Source organism: Rhodnius prolixus, unplaced genomic scaffold (genome assembly GCF_049639745.1).
Source record: "Rhodnius prolixus isolate KJV_2025 unplaced genomic scaffold, Rpr scaffold_8, whole genome shotgun sequence".
NCBI lineage: Eukaryota > Metazoa > Arthropoda > Insecta > Hemiptera > Reduviidae > Rhodnius > Rhodnius prolixus.
Window position 1 is genome coordinate 26,385,332 of NW_027411593.1, and position 27,082 is coordinate 26,412,413.

The 27,082-nt window shown below is 33.9% G+C and overlaps 1 protein-coding gene across 2 annotated transcripts in view; it reads left to right on the forward strand.

Annotated features, from left to right (window-relative positions):
* Positions 1-18,763, forward strand: part of LOC141451052 (uncharacterized) — a 249,404-nt gene extending 230,641 nt beyond the window's left edge. For both annotated transcript variants that reach the window (XM_074122073.1, XM_074122074.1), the window contains exons 6-9: positions 5,644-5,710; positions 5,794-5,904; positions 13,924-14,004; positions 16,167-18,763. In XM_074122073.1, the coding sequence (XP_073978174.1) occupies positions 5,644-5,710; positions 5,794-5,904; positions 13,924-14,004; positions 16,167-18,581 (2,674 nt within the window). In that variant the 3' untranslated portion in view covers positions 18,582-18,763. The remainder of the gene's footprint in view (positions 1-5,643; positions 5,711-5,793; positions 5,905-13,923; positions 14,005-16,166) is intronic.
* Positions 18,764-27,082: the final 8,319 nt, after the last annotated feature.

Consider the following 27,082-nt stretch of genomic DNA (forward strand, 5'->3'; position numbering starts at 1 on the left):
CACACATCTATAAATGTAGAAGATATAAAGGGTTGAAAATTTTTTGGGTCATGAAATTCTGTAAAATTATGGCCGTTCTATATCTCCCACTGTGAAGCACGTATTGATATGGAATTTTGTTCTCTTGTACACTTTGTTTTTCTCAATTATAAACTATAGTTATTTTGTGCACACATCTATAAATGTAGAAGATATAAAGGGTTGAAAATTTTTTGGGTCATGAAATTCTGTAAAATTATGGCCGTTCTATATCTCCCACTGTGAAGCACGTATTGATATGGAATTTTGTTCTCTTGTACACTTTGTTTTTCTCAATTATAAACTATAGTTTTTTTGTGCACATATCTATAAATGTAGAAGATATAAAGGGTTGAAAATTTTTTGGGTCATGAAATTCTGTAAAATTATGGCCGTTCTATATCTCCCACTGTGAAACACGTATTGATATGGAATTTTGTTCTCTTGTACACTTTGTTTTTCTCAATTATAAACTATAGTTATTTTGTGCACACATCTATAAATGTAGAAGATATAAAGGGTTGAAAATTTTTTGGGTCATGAAATTCTGTAAAATTATGGCCGTTCTATATCTCCCACTGTGAAGCACGTATTGATATGAAATTTTGTTCACTTATACACTTTGTTTTTCTCAATTATAAACTATAGTTATTTTGTGCACACATCTATAAATGTAGAAGATATAAAGGGTTGAAAATTTTTTTGGTCATGAAATTCTGTAAAATTATGGCCGTTCTATATCTCCCACTGTGAAGCACGTATTGCTATGGAATTTTGTTCTCTTGTACACTTTGTTTTTCTCAATTATAAACTATAGTTTTTTTGTGCACATATCTATAAATGTAGAAGATATAAAGGGTTGAAAATTTTTTGGGTCATGAAATTCTGTAAAATTATGGCCGTTCTATATCTCCCACTGTGAAGCACGTATTGATATGGAATTTCGTTCTCTTGTACACTTTGTTTTTCTCAATTATAAACTATAGTTATTTTGTGAACAGATCTATAAATGTGGAAAATATAAAGGGTTGAAAATTTTTTGGGTCATGTAATTCTGTAAAATTATGGCCGTTCTATATCTCCCACTGTGAAGCACGTATTGATATGAAATTTTGTTCTCTTGTGCACTTTGTTTTTCTCAATTATAAACTATAGTTATTTTGTGCACAGATCTATAATTTTAGAAGATATAAAGCAGTGGTTCTTAACCGGTGTTCCGCGAATATGGTCCAAGTGTTCCGCGAAATTTCAATTTTAAATTTATTGAAGTTTAGAAACTTAGGAAAGATACGAAAACAAAAAATTGTTCTTTTTTTTTAATTTGATTTTAATTTTAAGTTCTTGCTAAATACCGAATTTCAAATTATTTAATGTTAGTGTTCTGCGAGATAAATATATACATATAATTGTGTTCCGCGTCTATGAAAAGGTTAAGAACCATTGTTGTAGAGGTTAAAAGGTTATCTTGCAGAAAATTCGTTCATTTTGTTGGGCAGTCCGTATGAAGTCCTAAGTGAGTAGTTAAGTTTGGCAGTTTGTCAAAATATGTTTAATGACTAGAGTGACTAGTGTTTTAAATTCAGAGCCATATGCACTTACGGATGTAACAAGAACTTTGGATTAGTTAAAATATAACACGCATTCACAACTTTTCTATCTCAGTCATTAGCTGCGCTGTATATTACAATTTTTTTCATTTCTGGGTTTTCCATCTTAAGATGAATGCAGATAGATGTCTAGGTGCATAATAACGAGTTATAATTTTAATTTTGACAAAACGGTTTACAAATTTTGTTGTAAAATTTCTAGCTGGAGAAAATAAATAATTAATTGGATACTTGCGCAACCTTAAATCATCAAAATTCTTATTTTTCTTTCTTGTCTAACGAAAATAACATTAAACTTTTAAATAAAATAAAAATAAATAAAATAGATACTGCGTTAGCGAGACACAATAGTGTTGAAGATAGACCTTGTTGCCCCGGCTGATGTTGTTGGATTTAGCCCTGCCTGCCAAATTAGGAGAGCTCTGTTGAAGCCCCTCTGGCTGCCATACACTGAGACCTTAACTCCCTCCGCTTTACGATCGATACCTTGCTGGCTTCACTAGAAACTTTCTACTTTTACAAACTTTTTTTTATATTTTACTTCCTACGTTTTATAGTTCGCAGAAGAGGTTTTTTTTCTTTCAAATAAAAAGAACGAAGATTGTTTTGTATTTTATATTGGGAATAATTTTTTAAAACTATAAAATTAGAAGAAGAAGAAGGAGTCTGATCAACTCGCCTCAAAATGTTTTACACTTATTTTACAAAAAAAAAATCTTTTAACTTTTCAATAATTAAATTAATTCCACCTGAGCTCCTTCAATTGTACAGTTTGGCTAGGTGTTTGCTGTTATTTAAAATTAAAATTGTAATGAATTATAGTCAGAGAAATTGTTTGAGTACTTCTTAGTTTTAGTTTATTTCGCTTGAATAAATTATTTGATCGTATCAGACAGAATCTGTTAAAAACTTAACCAATCTATCCGTAGAGATGAGATCGTTATCAAGAATTTGTGGCGTCCATTTCTAAAATGAACCCCATCCAAAAGATAATTTTTGGGAGGAAGGAATTAAGAAAAACTGTGTACTCATTATTTTTATAGTTCGCAGAAGAGGTTTTTTTTCAAAAATTTATCCCATGATAAAATTCTTTAATATCTCAGGAATATGTTAAAGTTCGATTACAGTAATAATTAATTATATTAATTAATTCTAATAAGACCTCTTTTTTGGATAAAGATGCTTTTGGATCAGTACGGTGGACTAGAACCGTTTTGGTACTACAATCATAAGGATATGTAAACATTTTCCTAGAATGAATATTATTTGGAAATAGACATTTTTGTTGCTGTTTCAGATCTAGAGAAATGTTTCAGATCTAGGAGGATATAATGTAGTTTGCAAAAATGTGCAGAACCTTCAAATGCTCTTTTTCAAAGGATCTGGGATCGCTTCTGTTCCTGTTAAATTTAGTCAGATGAAGTAGAGAACAATTTTCTGAATCTTAGTGATAACAATACAACAATTTCGAGAAAATTTGGAACAATGATCCTTTTAGAATTAGAACTTTTATTTACTGTAAATATTCTTGGAATAAGATTTGATACTTTTCACAAATTTTACACAGTAAGGTCATTTATAACAGTCTGGAAGGTTAAATTAACGTCTAGAGATTTATAAAGTCTAGAGATAGAGTCGGTGAAACAATTAACTTGCTCTTCGTAACTCGGTCATCAACGACTTAACCATAATCTAATGGATCTTTTAAGCTTAGGATATTCGAATGTTGGAAAGACGTTTGTGGTTTATACCGTGGGGTCAACAGGGCACGATGTTAGCGTTTGAACAGTAATCTAAGAAAAGCAATGGTAATCTACCCTACCTTGAGGTATGAACGCAATGCTGAGTACCAACAACCCATGAACGTACGCTTCGAAAACTATAGGTTAATGATACTATATGATATCTCCTATTAAGAAAAAATGCCAATAGCGGTTGGAGCAAAGGAAGTTCCAGATGCAGGGTTCTTTGGTTTTGGTCGAGAGCTACTATTCTAAAGATGACGTCGGATTTCTTTAGTAAGGTGGGCCATTGATCAGAACTTGTTCAGTATTGAGAAGGTTATAATTAAGATCTCACTGAGCCACCATGTTATTAGCCACCATGTGTTCAGCTAATTAAAGAATCCATCTTAGCAGCTGCACTGATACCTATAATGTGACAACTTTGTCTACACTACTACACTGGAGCATTTTATTGTCTCAATTTAAACTTATTGTTTGTGTGTTTACGTTTAATAAATCCCTGGGTTTAGAATAGGCCCCGCTCCCTTCCAGGAAGTCGTCAGAGGCGACTAAAGGAATAGACCGAAAGGAATGTCGAAAACATCTCTGATGGTGGGCACCAGCGTTATCAGTATAGGCATGAGGCCGAAGACAGTAATTGTCGGAGGAACCGATGTCATCAAGCTAAAAGGCAGAGCTGGAGACCAGCGGGTGCAGCTGTTGAACTTCTTGGAGGTGGATGGAACTCCAAAGCTAACTCATCTAGGGGTTCCGGCAACCGAATAACAGTTTAGAACTCTTTGTCCTAGGGTATATAGGGACCAACCACCCGTCTGAAGTTTGAATGATTCAGAGAAACAAAAGAGACCTCAATAGTGGACGAAATACTGGTAATAGGACCCGGCTTTGGCAGGGATTTACGAATGGCAACATGGTATATTAAACCCTGACAGAATAAGAGATATTGGAAGAGATGAGAAGATATAAGAAGAAGTTTGTGATACGTCATACCGACTGATCATGCGCTGTGCCTTTTGCAATTCAACCAAGTTGAGCAGTCTTTCTTACTGTGAATTTAGGCTCTCTCCTTGCCCGGATAATTCTAATGATGTTTATTATAATCAGAGAGGTACTCAATTTAGAGCTGTATTAAAGCTTACAGTGGTGGAACAGGCAGGTCCCAAGAAGGCAGGTAGAAGATAGACTAGCCTGAAGCAACAGTTAATCCTAAGCTAAATGTACAGTTAGTAAAACAAAATTAGAATAGAAAATCGACATGAGATCGAACTAATATTTTAATTTTCAAAAACATAATTGCTTTCCAAGTTAGCCTCCTGATGAGTGATTTCCTTTTTGTCATGTATTTCGAAACGATGATATAATAGGCTTAACTAGTAAGGCAATTATTTACAGTATCCACGTTAAAATGCATAATCCAAGCTAGCAGTTAGAATTGGTACGTTAGTATAAAGGCTAGTTGGTGGTTATACGAAGTGGGCTGCCAAACACTGTCAAACACGGGCCGACCAGCTGTTCGGTAGTGGGATAGATGCAGAGTGTGGTGCCACGTGGTGGGGATACTGTGAGAGATGACGTCATGGTCTGGCGCCACATCCTGTCTTGACCTCGCTAACTTACCTTCAAAAGCCCTTGTACAAACCTATCCTTTATCTACTATCTCACTCTTTAAGTCTACGCTTCTTTTTGTTCTAGCTGGTGCTCTAAGAAAACAATTTTTATAAAATTTAGAGACAAATTTTAGATTCTCTTTCTAAGAGAAAGTATTGCGATGGAGTTAAATCTTCAAAATTCGTTTCTGGTAGGAAGTACAATGCAGAAGTCCACTCCTATGTAATAACAACCATCTTCGTATGTACCAAAAAAATACTAAGTTGGTTGCGCTAAAAGAAATGTATTTCTTGTCAATCACACAAAGCGCTTCCGCAAGATTGTAATATTTACCATAAAGTGTTCACAAACTTAAGGACCATTTTCAAAATATTCCATTTTGGGCCCAAAGGAACCCTAAACAATTATTTTTCGGTTAACGGAATTTCGGAACTTGTCATATCTAAAGTGTTTTAGGTTTCATTTGTTCTCGCCACGATCTTCTTTCATGTAATTCATTAGATAAAAGTTTATATTTAAAAAGGGTTAATCTAAAAAAAGAATGGGAGGTATTATAATTTAAAATTCAATAGATGATCACCAAACGATCTGTATTTTTATTGTACATATTTGCATTTATTTCAAATTTGGAACTCATAATGTTTATTTTTATTTCTTTGTTGCAGAGAACGCGAACGAGAAGAGTGGTCTAATAATAATACCAGCCCCAGTCAGAACTCGAATTCGACGACGGTAAGTTACTATTTATAGAATCTTTTTGTTCGTGATGTTAAAATTTTTTTTTAAGATAAATATGGACTTATTCTCTATTTCAGGAAACCAATAATAATGGTACCAAGAGGTACCTGCAGTGTCCTGCTGGATTTAAAATGGCTCATCTTAAAAAATTTATCCGACAGAAGTATGGTCTCTCTCCAACATGTAGTGTAAGTAATTTTTCATTTTACTACTTGATTTCTATCGACTAAATAGAAATGGACAGAACGCTGAGAGAATGAAAAAATTGGGGATATGAAAGTTATCTCAGACTAACAATGAAAAAATAAGGGTGTTCATCTTGCGCTTGTCATACTGGAAAAGAGAGGTAAAAAAGTACGAATGAACAATTGAAACCTCATAGTAACGTGGACGGAGGCGACTAGAGGTAGTCCGTCCTCAGTAACGTGGTTGTTTTGTTTGGCTCTTGCCAGTGTTCATTTTTTTCCCCAAATTTTGTAGTAAAGCATCTCCTTACGAATCTATCCGAATATTCTTATCACTTCTTTTCATCTACAACCAACTTCTGCATTCTCCCATATACATTCTAAGCTTGAGCTAAAAAAGACAGTCTTCTTGTGGACGTAGTGTTTTTCAAACTTCTAACGTTTAAAAAATGTCTGAGAAATTATTAAACGTTAAATAAAAATTATGCTAACCAAATAATTTTTGTCAAATTTGCCGAAATAGTGGCAAATAAAAGGAAATCTAAAGGAAGTTATTAAATCGATATCTAACATAATCCAAAAACATCGATTTTAAAGAAATTGTCTAGCATTGATTTTTTTTTTTTAAGAATTATGAGACAATGAGAATTATGAGACTTCTTTTATGGGTTTCATTCACCTCCACTGTGACCGCTCTCCATTCCTCTCAAGACCCCAGCGTATGACGGTTTTGTATATCGATGGGAGAGTGGATTTTCAAAATTTTTAAGCAAATAAATGGATTTCTAGCATTGCGTTTACACGCTAAATTTGTATTAGCATTGGCAATTGCACGTAATAATCCACAGGACTGAAATCATCAACCAGTGACCCTGATAGAATTAATTTTCGTTATTTTTCCAGAATTTTCTTGAATTTATACAATTTAAGGTTGTATAAAAATTGACTAAAAGCAAATATTGGCCTCTTAGGCAAGTGATTTCTTTTCAGGCTTTATGACTTCATATGATATCAAATGTGAATAACATTTTTCCCCAAAATATATACATCACCTTCCATTATTGATTACCCTGGCTTCATGAAAAGAGCAGGAATATATTAAGACTAAAGCTCGATCGGGGTATTTTGCTATTGAAACATTCATGAGAGCGTAGAAAGATGGAAAAAAAAAGACACAAAATAAAGAAAAACTAACGGAGTTGAGAAAGGCATCCATAATATAAGTTCTACTCCACATCGTTTTAGAAAAATATCTTTAAGAACTCAGTGAAGCTTGGTAGCCGGTGTTGGATGAAATCTCTACAGATATTCCACATTTCTAGCTTGATATTCTTTACACTTTATATTTTAGTATAATTTATATTGCATTTTTTTCTTCTTATTTTTAATTTCTCTTAAATTTGGGAATTTATCAGATTAATTTTTTTTTAAAATCTTTTATTGAAATTCACAACTGCAACTATTGTTGCAACAAGCAAATATTATAGGGTAAAGTCGGGTGAGATGGCCACCATTTTATTTGGAGGGTGCCTGCAAAATTTTGGTTAGGGCTAGGCTTACTTTATTATTATTTTTGGAAACCTCATACGCTCACAAACATAAGATAAGGAAAAAAATTCAGAAAAAATGCTAAGGGAAACATTTTTTTTATTCTTACAAAAAAAAAGTAGCAATTGGCCATCTATCCCCACTGGGTTGGGTGAGTTGGCCAATGTAACTTGGGAGAGATGGCCACATATTGTAAATGAAATTGCACTAGTAAAACGTAAAAATAACAGAAAGAAATGAATGGTTACTTAATATTTACTTGTTATTAAATGCGCTTTTACTACAATTTTGGCAAGCGTATGCACAAGAAGAGCAATTTTCGTGGAACCACTTCCGGCTTATTATGCATTCCAACCAATCTTTTTTTTCTGGTCTTGTTGTAGCTTTCCCCATATCCTGTACATTCAGTTTCATCGATTTCTAAAATGGCATCACTTTCCTCTTCAAATTCGATTCCTGTTTCGTGCTCTTCATCGGAACTTGGGGGAAGATGAGCGTTTTCTTTTTCGGACAATCCTTTCTTTCAGAATTGTCTCTTTGGGGATGGTATTTCTTGTTGGTTTGGATTTCTTTGCAACTCTGTTTTTCACAACAGCAATGTGCTCGAAAGAACTTAATAAAGTGACAACACACTTGGCTCGTTTTCTTGTTTAGAGACGACAGTTTGGGTGTGGGGTTAATACGATCTCAAATTTTCTTCAGTATAATTTCCGCGGTTAGTGTTCTGTCTTTTATGCTGAGTTGGCAATTTTCTGCACTGAATTGGAAACTGAGCCAAACTATAACAGAAAAAAAGTAAAAATAATTGGCCATCTATCCCTACTGTTTGATGGCCATCTGTCCCGAATGCTAGGGAAAGATGTCCATCATGATAAACATAACACAACGCATAATTTTCTCCATCTTCCATCAATCTCCTTGGAGGATCACCTGGTATTGAGGAAGAAGATAGATGTTCTATTAGAGGGTTAGGATGAACTGTTTGTAGAGGAATGAAATTTGATAATACGAGTTTTAACAAGATCTTTAACGGAGAGGATTTTGAGATCAGTATGGGATGGTGAGGTTAGAAATATAGAATGGAGCGTTAAGTAGTTTTCGTGATATTTTTGATTGTATTGTGTAGATGCGTAGAGGGTTGGAACGTTTAGTCGATCTTTATACTTCGATGCCGTTTTTTTTTAAAAATTATGTTTTTTATATCATCTAATTAATTTGAAGTCTCTGAAATAGTAACAATAATAATAATCCGATGATATGGACAGTGTCAATAACACTGTCCGGAATTCGGTAGTACAAGGAAAAAGGCTCCGGACGCCACTGACCGCAGATGTTGATGCGCCTTAAATTTAAATTAAAAAAAATCTAGTTAAAAAACATACGAGTTAAAACACGACATGTACATGAGTTTATCTTACTCGTACTATAGTTTTTCAGTACTACTTTTTTTGCCAGCAAAAATCTTTCGGAAAATCCGTATTACTCCCCTCTGTTTTATTGGATTAAACTTTACCATCCATAATGACCTTAAATCCTAATTTGTCAATTAATTTGCCAATGATCTCGTTTCCTAAAAAAAAATCATTCCTCCTACAGCAGGCCATTCTTCTTTAATTGAACATCTATCCACTTCCACAATATTAGGTTATGCTCCAAATAATTTGAATAGAAGACGAGGCCTCTTATCATGAAGGCTGTGTATTATGTGATTCAGGTTAATGATGCTACAAAACTGGGCACATTCTCCAATTATCCCGTTATTATTGTGTTAAACGCATAATTCCAATTTTAGAATCCCATAGAATTATCCCTAATCACCAATTTGGTTTCCGATCCCAACACTCCACTATACAACAATGTTTCCGAGTAGTGGACAAAATATCCTCTGCTTTAGAAAAAAAAGATTTCTGTCTAGGTGCCTTCCTGGACGTAGCACAGGCTTTTGACAGGGTGTGGCACCCAGGACTGTTGTACAAGCTGAAGCAGTTCCTTCCCACTCCTTATTACCAAATCCTTCAATCCTATTTGACAGGTCGCTACTTCAAGGTTAGATGTGGCATTGAATTCTCTGATGCTAAGCACATCCAAGCCGGCGTCCCGCAGTCCTATATCTAGTGTACACTGCTGATATCCCCACGCACCCACATACCTTAATTACAACCTACGCAGACGATACCGCAATATTATCCTCAAATCCCAATCCATCTGAAGCCTCCACATATATCCAAGAACACCTTGATCTCATTTCCTCTTGGTGCAAAAAATGGAAAATGAGACTGAACGAAGACAAATGCCAACAGATAACATTCACCTTACGTAGACAAACTTGCCCCCCACCACTCATACACAACAGAGAAATACCGACCTCCACACAAGTACGCTACCTAGGACTGTATTTAGACAGTCGACTTACATGGAACCCGCACAATGGACTGAAAAGACAAGAACTCAATAGACGATACGGACAACTACGAAGACTGCTAGGGCGGAGATCAGCCATGAACGTACATAACAAACTGACTCTATACAAGACACTACTAAGACCCCCTCTGGACCTACGGAGCTGAACTGTGGGGCTCTGCGAAACCTTCCATCATCCAAAGAATCCAATCCTTTCAATCTAAAGTCCTTCGGCATATCGTCAACGCTCCTTATTATGTATCCAATTTAACCCTCCACACAGACCTCAATATCCCTTTTGTCAATGACCTAATCCATTCTCGCTTCCTTAATTTCCATAATAGCCTAACCATACATCCTAATCCCACAGCACAAGCCTTATCCACAACAACCCATCCCGACAGTCCTCCACGACGCCTGAAACGACGTTGGCCCCGTGACCTTTTACCTATTTCCTAAACTTCCTTCCAACCCCTAGAGAGTTCCAGCATTGGCTGGCCCCTCTCACCATGCCTTCCCGATTGTGGCGCTGGATCCTCGGGTTCAGCCTACAATCTGTGCCTAACAAATTGATGAACACATTTACTTGATGTATGTTATATGTATACAGGTTGTAAATAAATAAATATATACAATAAAAAAAAAAAAATTATTGTGTTACGGTATTATTATCTTGTACCATATTTTCTTTTATTGGCAACAAGTTTTGCTGTTACAAATTTCAGTACAAGATTAAAATAAATATTTATAAATAAATGAAAATAGCCATTTTAGTAAAAAGGAAATATTTAAAATGAAAAGAATATTTGTAATTCTATTTAAGTGTTACTAACGGTTTGCAAAAGTTTATTTGCTTCAATTTGCATACTATCTATTAGTATTAATGAATGCTACAGCTTATGCACTGTCATTTTTGTTGCATTTTTTTGTTTTTTATTTCATTTCGTACAATATTTACATCTTTATGCAAGCTGGAACTGGTACCGTGTATACATATACTGTAAATAATGTTATATAACGGGCAAGCAGACAGGAAATAAGGCTCTCAGTAATGCGGGTGTAACTTCCTCCATTGGGACCCAATTAATATTAACAAGCGTTACAAACTCCACCTCTAGTCGTGTGGTAGCACACCGGCCAGTGCCCCCTATATCGTGCGCTCGCTCTAGCTCCCCACATGCGTACCAACCTTAAATAAGATTTATAATGTTTGTTTGTTTTTGTTTTTTTAGCGACCAACACCTTCATCATTTTGTTAATCTATTACTTTTTTTAAACTGCTTTTTTTTAAAAAAAAAAATTACTTTCTCAAAATATTAGGGGAAATAATATTTTAATACACTGTTCTCAAGAGATGGTAATAGTATTTTATTTTTAATTTAAGGCGCGTCAACATTTGGGGTCGTTGGCGCCCGGAGCTTTGTTTTCAGGGCACTGCTGGCCTCCGGTTCTTATTACCACACTTCCCATCACTGGGAAACTGGATTAAACCTGGAATTTCCGCATGGGAATATCCGATAAGCTAACCACAGAGCGATCCTTCCGCTAATGTTTGTTAATAATTCAAACTCCTACTCCCCTCCAGTTCAAGATCCTTTCTTCCGTTCCGTGACTGTGTTAATGTTACAAAGAGATAGCAGCACTAGGTTTTAGAGTTTTGGTTTTTAGTTTAGGATCTTGAGCTTTTTGGGCTAACATGGTTAGGAGGCGATGACCAAAAATCTATGATACATTGGAATACTGGGTTTAATTCCAAGCCTTTAGATCTGGATGTTATTAATGTGTTCATATCAGAAATTTCAGCAAAGTATGTTTACCAATCGCCTCGACTACGCCATTAAGAAAAGTTGATTGTTACTTAGGGCTATATACCTGAAGGATCTCACTCCTTCAGTAATTGGTCCCGGAACTTGACCGGCACTAGTCTGAGCGAGCGGCTCTTCTCAACTTAATCCATATCAACTCTTTATTGATTGCGTTACAATGCCTAATATGAGGTGTGGCTATTAAATAACGAATGCGATGCTGCTACAGAAGAACTGTGCATGCGCCAAATCCTAACGACCGACAGCTGTGCAGCGTAAAGCCTTCTCTTTCGACTGCAGCGTCTCACGTGTTTGTAGAGAAATCTGCCTGACCGGAACCGTCGTTTGTATAAGAAGTGTTAGTTTTGTTCCCCAAAGTCAAATCTGCATTAAAAGAAACACGATTTCAGTCCGTGGAAGCTGTGATAGAAAAAGCGGCACGCGTCATGCAGGAGCTCACAGAAAAAGACTTCCAGTACTTTTTCGAACAATGGTAAATTCGCATGGAGCGTTGTAGGGATAGGGGAGGGGTGTAAATTGAAGGTGATAATAACTAAATATGTATAAATTTAAAATAAAATGTTTTACAGCAATAGTCTTGTTATTTAATAGCCACACCTCGTAGTTTGGGGCTTGACCTATGGACTTAAAGATCATAAGCAAAAACGATTGGTGGGTAATCCTAGCATCTAGTAAGATGAGGCTTCTCATGCAGATGATCGGCACAATTAGCCTCTTTTAGCTAAAGTGGCTATGGGATAACAGGTTCTGCCTCTTACTCTAATTTAATCTGCACAAAGGCTTAATTTATTCGTAGGCTTAAATACTAAATTGGATATCTGAGTGAACACATTTTCAGTAAGCTGGCGTTGAACTGTAGGCTATCCACGGACAAATTTATGTTCCCAACCTTCTGCATCGCATCATGGGTATATACCACCTCAACGTGTAACCCAGGCTAATAAAACGAACAACTCGTGCATTGTCATCGCGAACATTCATAGTATTCTCCTTTAGATATGCAAGTGAAACCACACTAATTCAATGGTTGCAGTGGTTTTGGCATATAGCCGCTCACTATGCAAGTCTATGCGGAATCTAGTCTCTATTAGGTCATTTAAGGCAAGCTTTTTATGAATTCCTGACCATTAAAGCCGTTCAGAATAAACGGTAAATCTCTTTTAAGTCGAATAGTGTCTGTCGATCTGTCGAACCGAACTCTCGCAATATATAAGTAATATATCTGTACCTCGGAGGGAAAAGGCACCACGTCACAAAAAGTAAATTTTACAGGGGAGCCAAATAAAGATATTTTTCCAAATTCATTTTTTGTTCCACTTTTCCGGTTATACTCTTTCCTGTACTTCTCACCATAATTATTATAGTTGGTATGGCCACTTTAACTCCCATATTTTAAAATATTTTACTTTCATCTCCATTGTGAAAAAATTTATGCCCATGTAGTGCCTTTTAGCCTTGAGTAATGAAGTATCATAGTGCTTTTTAAAAATACATAAATCGCTTAATAGTAAAAATAGGGCATAGTGCTTTGCACCTGTAGAAAGAGCAACAAAAAATTTGTAAAATGATGCCAAAATCTGAAAATCGAAAAAAATGGACATGGTGCCTTTTCCCTCCGAGGTACAGATATATTTCTACTTTACTCTTTCTTTCTCAAAAAGTACCATGAGGGCTTTCTAAAAATTATCTCGAAGATTTCAAGTTATATGGTTATATTAATTTCTTTCAATTTATATTTTACTATAGATATGAATAGAGCCTTCCACATCATGGAAGTACTTCTAGTGTTCACTGATTTCGTGAGCAGATAATGCTAAGCAATCGGGACTGTACTTACACGTTACTGAGCACGCTTTGCTTTAATTGAATCGTTATTCTTTATATTATAATTATTTATCCTGCTTCTCTTTTGATGCAAAATCTCTTATTGCATTTATTGCACTCCCCGAGTAAATATTTTGATTTTTAATTAAGTTAAAGTTCAATTTAAAAAAATCTGGCAAGAGCACTCACAAAACTACTAACTGGTGTTGATCGGTTGCTAGGAAACGAAGCTAATCTTTACAACACTGTACCAAAAAACAAGTCTTATTATCTTTTAAATTATTAGTATTAAAAATCATTAGTCTTTTTAATAATTAAAAACGAAGTTTTGGGACTTGGATATTTATTTTTCTCAGTTATTTTCATTTAATAATAAAATTACTGTGAAGTTAAATTAATAATTAGTTATTTTCTTTTTTTACAGATTGAGATCATGTATCGCCGGGAATCCCTACCGGATTCGTATTCCCTCATGGACATTGCTTACATCTACACTTGGAAAAGAGTAAGTGAAATGATGAGCTAGCTAATGTTTGAAATTAATTTATTATTAAGTGTGATAAGTTTGATTAAGAAAATTTATTGTTAGCTAACAATAGGGTTGCATTCAAAGGAAAGTAAACATATTTGTCTAGCGAATGGCGTTCACTCAAATCCACTACAACATAAAAGCTCTTTTGTATAGCCCCTTAAAGTGTCGGCGTTTGTTTCTTAGATGTAAACTGTAGAATGCTGTAGTCATGTATGAGTTTGAGTGAACGATGGAAGGGAAGCCTAGAGTTGCCTGTGGGTTCGGTAAACCCCAAGCTAAACAATTCCTACCTCTTCTGATGGCCAGAGTTACCATTATAAGGCAAAGTGTTCATGGTAACTCCAAATGGTTTTCAAATTTTCTGTACCATCGCTGTCGTCTCCTTTCTTGTTCGAACTGCCACAGCCCAATACAATTTTTTGAACAGCCTAATTTTATAAATACTGAATATTGTGGGGGAATTATGTACAATAATTTACTTGATCAATATTCTATGTTTTGAAAAATATGGTATTCTACAATTTGCTCTTACCATAATTGCTTTTAAAATTTCATTTATTTAGAACATATCTAACTCTTATTCGCTTTATAAGGATAAAAGTTTTATTCACGCTATTTTTCAAACTATTCTTTAGAAGGATGTATCCTTCTAACTCTTCTAGGATGAATCTTCCAACTGGTCTCTTTGACTATTTTGTAAACGTACATATTTGGGTGAAACATAATTAAAGAAACAAGAATGGTGAACAAACTTATTGTTTAATAAAGTAAAAAATAGAGAAGCAAAAGAAAATATCTACAGCTAAAATTGTAAACAAAAAACTAGTTTAAAATGCTCTTTCAATTAGTATTTTTTACCATTTTATGTAGCACCATCTTCTCAACCTTTTGCTGCATGTTTCCACCATCATCACAACCCGTTCTTGATGTCATCCTGTTGCTCCAACGGAGTACCTAGTCGAACGCTTCTCTCCCGGTTTCTCGGAGTCTACTCTGAGCTTCACCTAGCCAATTTGTTAATTGTACTCACTTGTGTCTTATAATTATCATCTAATATATTACAAATTTAAGAAATCGGCTAATCTTGAAGTCTATCTTGATGGAATAGATTTTACAGCATTTTAAGGGTTTTCTCTAAACGACTGCTCTTTTAAACTCAATGATTAAATGATGATTATAAACAAAAAAATCTACAACTTATATTGGAAACCTTTTTACCAGAAAATTTGATTAATGGTAATTTTGAATAGTACCTCTGATCCAGAGGTTCTCAAACTTATTTCCTGTACCGCTAACTTAAAGAATAAATTATTTTTTAGCGCCCCCTAAAATTTTTAACTTTACCACATCTTATATAAAGGAATGTATATAAAGTTGCAATGTTGGTTGTACAACCGTTACAGAGTGGGTAAATGAACTCATATACTTATATCTACACAAAATAAATGAAATATGTACCACATCTTAAAAATCACAATCGCAATCACTATTTTTATTTAATTATAGCGTGTTATATGAGTCTTATCTTGTTTCTATGTTCAAACTTACATTTTAAATGAGGCTGTTCTAATAAGACCAGTAAATCGTAACTTTATAAATAATATTTAGAAAAACATATCTAATGTGATGGATGAATCTGATGTTTTTCAACAAGTTTGGTTAATATCAGGCTCGAATTTACTCAAACAAAAAACAGCCGTTAGTCACCGCGTTCGTTAACAAGCAAACGATTTCTCTTTCTAGTTAGCAGCGTTGCCACACTACTAACTCCACGTTCACACAAATACGGCGATGGAAATGCTATCAAGAATCGTTGAACAATCGACTATAATTTTGGGTACCAATTGCGGGATTGGTTTTTGTACCCAAAACAACAACAAAACCTCTTTTCTCAAAGAATAATTAGCTTTCTAGAAAATGACTCATTAGTTTATTATTAGTATTGGTTTAAGCTTAGAGTACATTTAAGTATATTGTACGGTTTTACGGTTATATTGTACGGTTGATGAGAATCAAGTATGAGTTTAAAGGTTTTTGTGATTCTTGGTAATCGTAAGAGAGACTATTGTGATTGGCCACATGAGTTTATTATTTTTTAATGGCTCGTCTAAAACTATTCATTTCATCTGTTTCAGAATGGTCCAATGAGATTCTACTACAGAATGCCAGAAATTATCCATCAACAAATTATGAAACCTCTTCAAGGATCGGTAAGTGAAGAATCAAAAGAACCCAAAGTAAAAGTAGAAGAAGAGGCCAATAGTAAAGAAGAGCTGGTCAAGAAAGAAGCAGATGCAAAGACAAGTAACGATGTAACCAATGGAATAGTAAAATCTAATGAAACGACCAAAGATAGTGAAAAAGCTGCAGTTAACGATACGAATGAGCAAGATCGGAAAGCTGTTAACAAAACTCCTTTACAAATTAACGGACATGTTAATTCAGTGGAATCGAAATCTGTTAAAGATAATCCAGTCAGGGCAGTTACTTTGCAAACTCCAACTACAGTTAGTGCGACGAAAGTACATAACAAAGAGGTTACTTTAAGCATAAGTAATGGCGACAGTTTCACCATAACTACCACAGTATCACAACCAACCAGCCACGCGAAAACACTTGGTTACGTTAATTCACCAATGCAAAAAGATACTCAGAAAGCATTATCTGGTCATAAAACTAAAAATAATAAATTAGCCATCACATCGGAGCATAAACCAAAAGAGAATGGTATGCTGACTGGTGTCAATAATAATAATAATAGAATGCCTATTTATAATCGAGCACAAATGTCAAGGAAGTTGCCTATAGTTCCGGGCGGGGTGATGAGCAAAACTGGACCGACGTTAGATCAAAGATTACAACAGCTTTATAGAAATAGACAGCCAACTTTGAAACAGCAACAACCTTCAACATTGGCACAACAACAGCAACAGTTAATGCCATCAACTGTGCAACAACAAAAGACAATACATCAAAGTTCCAACCAGGTAATGGTAAACATTAGCAATGGAGGTAGTTTAACCATCAGTACCCAACCATTATCTCAGACGCCAAGCTTACCGACAACCAGTACATCGTCTGCAGTGCAAAATGTTACATATACCACTGCACATCCTGTAGCATCACAACTAACCACCCAGATTTCTGCCATTACTGCGGCTAAATCGCCGAACGCAATCACCACAGCACCACTCAATCAGTCTGCACACAGTATGGGAGTACCGGCCGTCACCAACATCACGCACAGTCTACCAACAATGCATCAACCAATCATGCATCCAATAACATCAAATCAATCATTAACTCAGGCTCCATCAAACAACACCATTCCAGCAATGATGAAAGGAGCACAGCCACCCCAGCAACAGCATGCTTTGCATAAAAATCTTACAGCCCAAAGATTAAACGGCAATGGAATCGTCATGACTCCAGAAAATAAATTACGTGAAAATGGAATCCATCAGAGTAATACCAACAATAGAATGCCCGTGTTCAACAATAAACCGTACATGCCTAAAAAGGGTTCAAAAGTACAAGGTACTATGATGAACAAAACTATAACGACATTGGACCATCGACTTCAGCAGCTGTACAAAAGCAACAGTCGGCAGTCACCAAATAACAAGTTACCTCAACAACAGCACCATCTTCAACAACAGTCCCAACCTCAACAAGAACAACCACAACTGCAAAGTTCTTCTTCGCCAGTAAACGCAAGCCCGCCAAAACAGGAATCCCGATTGGCCAGTTGGTTAAATACAAGATTTCCACCACAGAACAAAACTGCTCCGCAAATAACCACAAATAGTCCAAAAGTGGAAGAGAAAAAAGAGGAAAAGAAAGAATCGGATGTGGCAAAAGTTGGTAAGGAAATGTCAATGTTAAAGAAAAAATTAGACGAATTGAGAAGAACACAAGAAGGCTGCGAAATAACGCAGGAAAATCCAAACCCCGAAGAAGCTAAGAAACGCAGAGTTTTAACGCCGGATGTATCTATTGAATTTATGCGCGCTTCTGACATGAAGAAAGTTGACAATGTAAATAAAGTGAAAGAGAAGCCAACTGGTGCAAAAAGACCAGTGCCGGCTTTGAAATGGATACAGGACGCAAATCTGCCAAAGCGAAAATGTCCAGACGAGGATAAATCATCTGCTAAAAAAGTGAAAACACAGACAAACACTGCAACGACTACAACAACAGCAGCACCAGTGCCCACTGAATCAACTACAGCAACTGCAACAACTCCTGCAGCAACCACAACCACGACTGCAGCAACAACACCTATTATCTCATCAACAATAACAACTAACGAAGTAGAGGCAACAACAGTCACTACAACTACTCCAACATCACTGCCAGCAACTACAACAACGACTACGGCAACGATTAGCGCACGTAAGGAAGAAGAATCTGCGCTTGATCTTAGCGGTGCTAAAACAACAACTGGCCTTGTTGACTTTGCGCAAAGAGTGCCGCCATTGCTTAAACAAGCCCCTCCACAATTACAGTGGATGATCAATCGTCCAGCATTTATGCCGCGATCATCGTAGATCATTTGGATGCCAAAATGTTTCGCTTAGTCAGTTAGAAATATAACCGCCGTATACGATACACGAATTTAGTCAAAAAAAATGTTTGACATTTTACTTTCAGACTGAAAAAAATTGTGATTAAAGTAATTCTTATAAACAAGGAAGAACGTTTTTAAAATAATAACAGATATTTGGCCAACTGCACCGAAATAAAAAATATTAAAAGTATCTTAACTTTACTTTAAAATTGAAAAATAATAATTTAGATATTTTATGAAATAGATATTAGTTAGTATCTATTTATTATCAAAAGAAAGTTATTACTTTATAATTAATTTTAATTTTTTAAGTTTAAATGATCGTGTTCAAATGATTGGTTGATTTCGGCCACAATTTGCATTTTTGGATTCAGATCCTTGCATCTCTTTTCTGCAGCTCAATGAAAAACAGGTTACGCCCGATTTTTTCTCGTCTAATTAAAATAGAAAAATGACTGAGGCCTTTTTAGATCAGAACCATCTACTAGACCATGAGAGACTGAGGGCGCTTTAATCTATTTAAACCCTACTTTCTACAGGCGGCTCCCTAAGTAAGTCTTGCTGGTAGCAAGACAGATATTGGTACTATATCTCTGTTGACCAGATCGATACGGAGCTTTTTAAGATGCTTTCTCAATTCTCTCTGCCGCTGTTACTTAGCGAACAGTGACCATGGATTAAATGATGGTGAAAATTAATTTGGTGTAGTATGTTTAAACAGTCATTGTTTTTTGTTATATTGTCTGCTAAAAACTATTGCTACTCTGTACTATTATCAATAACTATGGCTTCTGTTATACTGGTTTGCCAATAACCGTGGCTTTTCTAATGTCCACCAAAACTGTGGCTTCAATTTCTGCCAATAACTATGGCTTCTGTTTTATTGTTTACCTAATAACTGAGGCTTTTGTTTCACTGTCCACCAATAACTGTGGTTTCAATTAATTTCTCTGCCAATAACCGTACCTCTGTTATATTATTTGCTAAAATAACCAAGGCTTTGGTAATACTATCTACCAATAACTGTAGCTTCTGTTATATTATCTGCTAATAACCATAGCTTTGATTATACTATCTACCATTAACTGTAGCTTCTGTTATATTGTTTACCCAATAACTGAGACTTTTGTTTTATTACTACCCATCAATAACTGTGGCTTCATATACTTTCCCTGCCAATAACCGTACCCTCTGTTATATTATTTACTAATAACCATGGCTTTGGTTATACTATCTACCAATAACTATAGCGTCTGTTATATTATTTGCTAATAACCATAGCTTTGGTTATACTATCTACCAATAACTATAGCGTCTGTTATATTATTTGCTAATAACCATAGCTTTGGTTATACTATCTACCAATAACTATAGCGTCTGTTATATTATTTGCTAATAACCATAGCTTTGGTTATACTATCTACCAATAACTATAGCGTCTGATATATTATTTGCTAATAACCGTAGCTTTGGTTATACTATCTACCAATAACTATAGCGTCTGATATATTATTTGCTAATAACCATAGCTTTAGTTATACTATCTACCAATAACTATGGTTTTTGTTATTCTTTCCATCAGTAACCTCAATTAATATGGTTCTGTGGTTCATTCCATGACTGTAACCTCCATTTGGTAGTTCATTGCAGTCTAAATGCAGACAACAGATACAGCAGCCATCTACTTCGCTTTGTCTTAAACTCTCTAGACTAAACGAAAAATGAATTATTTGTTGTTTACTTCGGAGTTAAGACTTTTAAAAATCTCTCTCTAAAAAACCCACTTTTTTAAGTTTTGGTAGTTTTAAGATTGAAATACTTAAAAATAATTTCTTTTTTTTTTGTTAATTTTGAAAATTCATCAGATTTTCTTTTCGGAAGTTATTTTGGTCTAGTTGTAACAGTAAAAAGTGGGAAATATCTTTCTTGCTGAAATCGATACGAGGAATCATCCCAAAGACTCAAATTGTGGCTATTAGTTTGTGAATAGGTTCTCTTATACTCGCAGTTCTTTTTAATTTTAGAAACTAATGACTAATTAACTCCTTTGTTATTATTTGTAAAAAAAAAAAGAGTAGAATATAAGGACTTCCATGTAAATACTGTTATCCCAATACGTCTTCTTTTTACCTCCTGTCTCTCTCTCTGTTTTTGTTTCGCTATCCCTATTGTAAAATAATTTTAATTTATTTTGATGTTACTATTATTTGGCAGTTTGTTTGAGGCAAGTCGGATTACAAGGTATTTATTAATACAAAAACTTTTGTATTTACGATCAGGATTAAAAAGTATAAAAATTTTTTTGTTAACAATTTAAAATAAAATAAAGAACTGATTTTTTAGTTTAAATATCAATGAGGAAGTGCCTAATTTGGTTATGAAAGGTCTTCCTTAATTTTTTATATGTAAATATAGGCAATATCTATTGAAATGTCTGTTTTATATTTTGTGTACTATATTGTATATTTAGTATAGTTTTTCCAATACAGGACTTATATAAAATAAATTATTGTATCTTTATTTCAGACACTTCTAATCCTTGGATTAAATATAAATGACAACTCCATTCCATTCTTCAATTGGGCACACCTTTCGATAACCGAGATTAGGTTACTATCTTTGGGATGGACTAGAAGAAAGAAATAGGGCATCAGTCTCGGTTTTTGGATAGGATTGCTTTGCGTTTTGTTGCGTTCATATAAACCAATGGGTCGTAACTTTTTGCAATCTGTGGCCGCTCTAATAACTTTGAAAGCATTATTTTCTGAACAATTGAACGGTGATTCTTCTCTATTTAAATAAATAAATACTTCAAAAGTACATTTTTTAAAATAAAACCAAATAAAAATTTGTCATAAAATCTGTCATACGAGACGTGTTATTTAAGTAAATATATTCAATCGTAATCTTAAGATTTCGAATCAATGTAAAGCTCTGTTAAGACTCTAAAGTAAAATGAAATTTTCACCTTTCATACAATTATCCGGATTTCTGAGGCGAAAAGTGGAAAATACTTAAAAGAGTAATTCAAGAAATTCACAAGAAAAATAATTCTGTTCTTAGTTTTGAAGAGCTAGACATACATAATGGTACTGCATAAACGTGGTGTTAGAAATTGTACACCGGTCTCAAAGAAGTTGTCACTTCATTTGGAAACAAAGGTGAGAGAAGATGTTCTACGATCAGAAAATAATAATTTTCTTCAAATACTGAATCAAGCCTGCAGTGATCATCAGTCATCAGGGGGGATGATCCGTGATGTACGTGATGCACGTGGCGAGTTTGCTGAGTAAGTACCGTTTTGAAATAAAAGAAAAACAACTATACTTTTCTTAACAATTTTGGTTTTACATGAAAGTCAGGTACCTTAATCTACTTTTCTACATAATTGCCACTAATATTAAGGCACATCATATCTTACAATCGGCTTTTGAATCCCATCCTTGTAGAAGTCTGCCGTCTGATTTGACAACCTAACTAACAACTGAGATGCATCTTCAAATGCAGAAACAGATGGTAGTCACTAGGCGGTAGATAGGTATTGTTTGGGAGGGTCAACTTTCTGCACCATATTTTCAGTTCCATCATGAACATCCTTCGCGGCCATCTTTAAAAAGCTGTAACCCACTTCCGGTATCGTTACCATTCCACTGCCCATTATGTTTTCTTCATAAACTTCCAACAGATCTCACGATGAATTTCAGCCGCTTTCACATCTTTAGCTCTAAGTAAACGATTCACAGTTAACGGGATTCTCAATCGGCGGGAGCATTTTAAATACTCACAAACAAACGTAAACACAATCAGATGTTACCGTAATAAACTTCTTTCCGTATTACCCTGTCAAAATAACGACAACCTTGGGTACGTCAGCCCATTAAACGCAAGTATTTAGCTTACATCCTGAACTTGGTTTCAGATTAAACAAGTAAATTTTAAATTTGATGGAACCTAACAATAATTATGTTTATCAGTAAATGTTCTGTTAAATCTTTTCTTTTTCTTTTTTTTAATAACTTGTCAATAACCGCGAGACGTCAATCAAACTTATCATCAATCTAAAAGCCACTGAGGAGAGAATACGAAGTCGAGGTGTTGGAAAGTTAGGTCGCCAGAGGCACTCTATTGTCTAGAAATTCTTCTTAGAGTTCTAGTGCACTTCCAAGTACTGATCTCCTAATTAAGAATTCAAAGATTTAAAACAATAACCAGTCATTAGCGATTAACGTAGAACACTTCTTAGCACAGACTTTTGGTAGCCAAACTAATTTAATGGTTAATCCAATAAATGGGATAATAAATAAGTTTTCTGAAATTGAGCTTTATGAATTTCACATCTATGATTTATAGTAATTCGTTTGAGACTATAATTACAGTTAGAGCTGGGTCTTTGTCTTTTGTTACAGCAGCAGAAATAGAACCTCAAGAAATAAGTAACTAAGATTCTAATCAAACAATAGGAATAGATTAAATAATCTGGTACACTTACAACCAATATGTAATGTGAATTTGACATTTGAGTTCGTTCAGTTATTCGTCGATTTACTCATGAATTACGAGCAAAGATCTCATTAACAAAAACTTACAGTTTAAAAAGTTAAGTACAAGGGTTGATAAAACGGTAAAAGGTACACAAATCAGCAACTACCTAACATTTCATTAATTCTTCATTGATAACATTTGAATAATTTTACAAAAATTTGCAATTTATACCAGTTATAGAGCTAACTTTTCTCCACAATCCAGTAAAGGATTCATTAAAATCTGAACAATACGAAAAGAGATATAGAGGTTTGAAATTTGTTGAGTTTAAAAATCACCAAAGTTTTATCTTCTTTATCTCAATACCTATATTATCACTAAAACATTTCGATTTATACCAGTAATAGAGCTAACTTTTCTCTACAATTCGGCAAAGAATTTATTGAAATCTGAACAATATGAAGAGAGATATAAAGGATTCAAATTTGATCGACTTCAAAATCCAGTTCTAGTTTAACCAAAATTAAACCTTCTACATCTTATGACCTATTGCTAACAAAAAGTTGCAATTTATACCAGTTATAGAGCTAACTTTTCTCTACAATTCTGTAAAGAATTCATTGAAATCTGAACAATATGAAGAGAGATATAAAGGATTGAAATTTGATCGACTTCAAAATCCAGTTCTAGTTTAACCAAAATTAAACCTTCTACATCTTATTACCTATTGCTAATAAAAAGTTGCAATTTATACCAGTTATAGAGCTAACTTTTCTCCACAATCCAGTAAAGGATTCATTAAAATCGGAACAATACGAAAAGAGATATAGAGGTTTGAAATTTGTTGAGCTTAAAAATCACCAAAGTTTTATCTTCTTTATCTCAATACCTATATTATCACTAAAACATTTCGATTTATACCAATAATAGAGCTAACTTTTCTCTACAATTCGGCAAAGAATTTATTGAAATCTGAACAATTTGAAGAGAGATATAAAGGATTGAAATTTGATCGACTTCAAAATCCAGTTCTAGTTTAACCAAAATTAAACCTTCTACATCTTATGACCTATTGCTAACAAAAAGTTGCAATTTATACCAGTTATAGAGCTAACTTTTCTCTACAATTCTGTAAAGAATTCATTGAAATCTGAACAATACGAAAAGAGATATAGAGGTTTGAAATTTGTTGAGCTTAAAAATCACGAAAGTTTTATCTTCTTTATCTCATTACCTATATTATCACTAAAACATTTCGATTTATACCAGTAATAGAGCTAACTTTTCTCTACAATTCGGCAAAGAATTTATTGAAATCTGAACAATATGAAGAGAGATATAAAGGATTGAAATTTGATCGACTTCAAAATCCAGTTCTAGTTTAACCAAAATTAAACCTTCTACATCTTATGACCTATTGCTAACAAAAAGTTGCAATTTATACCAGTTATAGAGCTAACTTTTCTCTACAATTCTGTAAAGAATTCATTGAAATCTGAACAATATGAAGAGAGATATAAAGGATTGAAATTTGATCGACTTCAAAATCCAGTTCTAGTTTAACCAAAATTAAACCTTCTACATCTTATTACCTATTGCTAATAAAAAGTTGCAATTTATACCAGTTATAGAGCTAACTTTTCTCCACAATCCTGTAAAGGATTCATTAAAATCGGAACAATACGAAAAGAGATATAGAGGTTTGAAATTTGTTGAGCTTAAAAATCACCAAAGTTTTATCTTCTTTATCTCAATACCTATATTATCACTAAAACATTTCGATTTATACCAATAATAGAGCTAACTTTTCTCTACAATTCGGCAAAGAATTTATTGAAATCTGAACAATTTGAAGAGAGATATAAAGGATTGAAATTTGATCGACTTCAAAATCCAGTTCTAGTTTAACCAAAATTAAACCTTCTACATCTTATGACCTATTGCTAACAAAAAGTTGCAATTTATACCAGTTATAGAGCTAACTTTTCTCTACAATTCTGTAAAGAATTCATTAAAATCGGAACAATACGAAAAGAGATATAGAGGTTTGAAATTTGTTGAGCTTAAAAATCACCAAAGTTTTATCTTCTTTATCTCAATACCTATATTATCACTAAAACATTTCGATTTATACCAATAATAGAGCTAACTTTTCTCTACAATTCGGCAAAGAATTTATTGAAATCTGAACAATATGAAGAGAGATATAAAGGATTGAAATTTGATCGACTTCAAAATCCAGTTCTAGTTTAACCAAAATTAAACCTTCTACATCTTATGACCTATTGCTAACAAAAAGTTGCAATTTATACCAGTTATAGAGCTAACTTTTCTCTACAATTCTGTAAAGAATTCATTGAAATCTGAACAATATGAAGAGAGATATAAAGGATTGAAATTTGATCGACTTCAAAATCCAGTTCTAGTTTAACCAAAATTAAACCTTCTACATCTTATTACCTATTGCTAATAAAAAGTTGCAATTTATACCAGTTATAGAGCTAACTTTTCTCCACAATCCAGTAAAGGATTCATTAAAATCGGAACAATACGAAAAGAGATATAGAGGTTTGAAATTTGTTGAGCTTAAAAATCACCAAAGTTATATCTTCTTTATCTCAATACCTATATTATCACTAAAACATTTCGATTTATACCAATAATAGAGCTAACTTTTCTCTACAATTCGGCAAAGAATTTATTGAAATCTGAACAATTTGAAGAGAGATATAAAGGATTGAAATTTGATCGACTTCAAAATCCAGTTCTAGTTTAACCAAAATTAAACCTTCTACATCTTATGACCTATTGCTAACAAAAAGTTGCAATTTATACCAGTTATAGAGCTAACTTTTCTCTACAATTCTGTAAAGAATTCATTGAAATCTGAACAATACGAAAAGAGATATAGAGGTTTGAAATTTGTTGAGCTTAAAAATCACCAAAGTTTTATCTTCTTTATCTCATTACCTATATTATCACTAAAACATTTCGATTTATACCAGTAATAGAGCTAACTTTTCTCTACAATTCGGCAAAGAATTTATTGAAATCTGAACAATATGAAGAGAGATATAAAGGATTGAAATTTGATCGACTTCAAAATCCAGTTCTAGTTTAACCAAAATTAAACCTTCTACATCTTATGACCTATTGCTAACAAAAAGTTGCAATTTATACCAGTTATAGAGCTAACTTTTCTCTACAATTCTGTAAAGAATTCATTGAAATCTGAACAATATGAAGAGAGATATAAAGGATTGAAATTTGATCGACTTCAAAATCCAGTTCTAGTTTAACCAAAATTAAACCTTCTACATCTTATTACCTATTGCTAATAAAAAGTTGCAATTTATACCAGTTATAGAGCTAACTTTTCTCCACAATCCAGTAAAGGATTCATTAAAATCGGAACAATACGAAAAGAGATATAGAGGTTTGAAATTTGTTGAGCTTAAAAATCACCAAAGTTTTATCTTCTTTATCTCAATACCTATATTATCACTAAAACATTTCGATTTATACCAATAATAGAGCTAACTTTTCTCTACAATTCGGCAAAGAATTTATTGAAATCTGAACAATTTGAAGAGAGATATAAAGGATTGAAATTTGATCGACTTCAAAATCCAGTTCTAGTTTAACCAAAATTAAACCTTCTACATCTTATGACCTATTGCTAACAAAAAGTTGCAATTTATACCAGTTATAGAGCTAACTTTTCTCTACAATTCTGTAAAGAATTCATTGAAATCTGAACAATATGAAGAGAGATATAAAGGATTGAAATTTGATCGACTTCAAAATCCAGTTCTAGTTTAACCAAAATTAAACCTTCTACATCTTATTACCTATTGCTAATAAAAAGTTGCAATTTATACCAGTTATAGAGCTAACTTTTCTCCACAATCCAGTAAAGGATTCATTAAAATCGGAACAATACGAAAAGAGATATAGAGGTTTGAAATTTGTTGAGCTTAAAAATCACCAAAGTTTTAT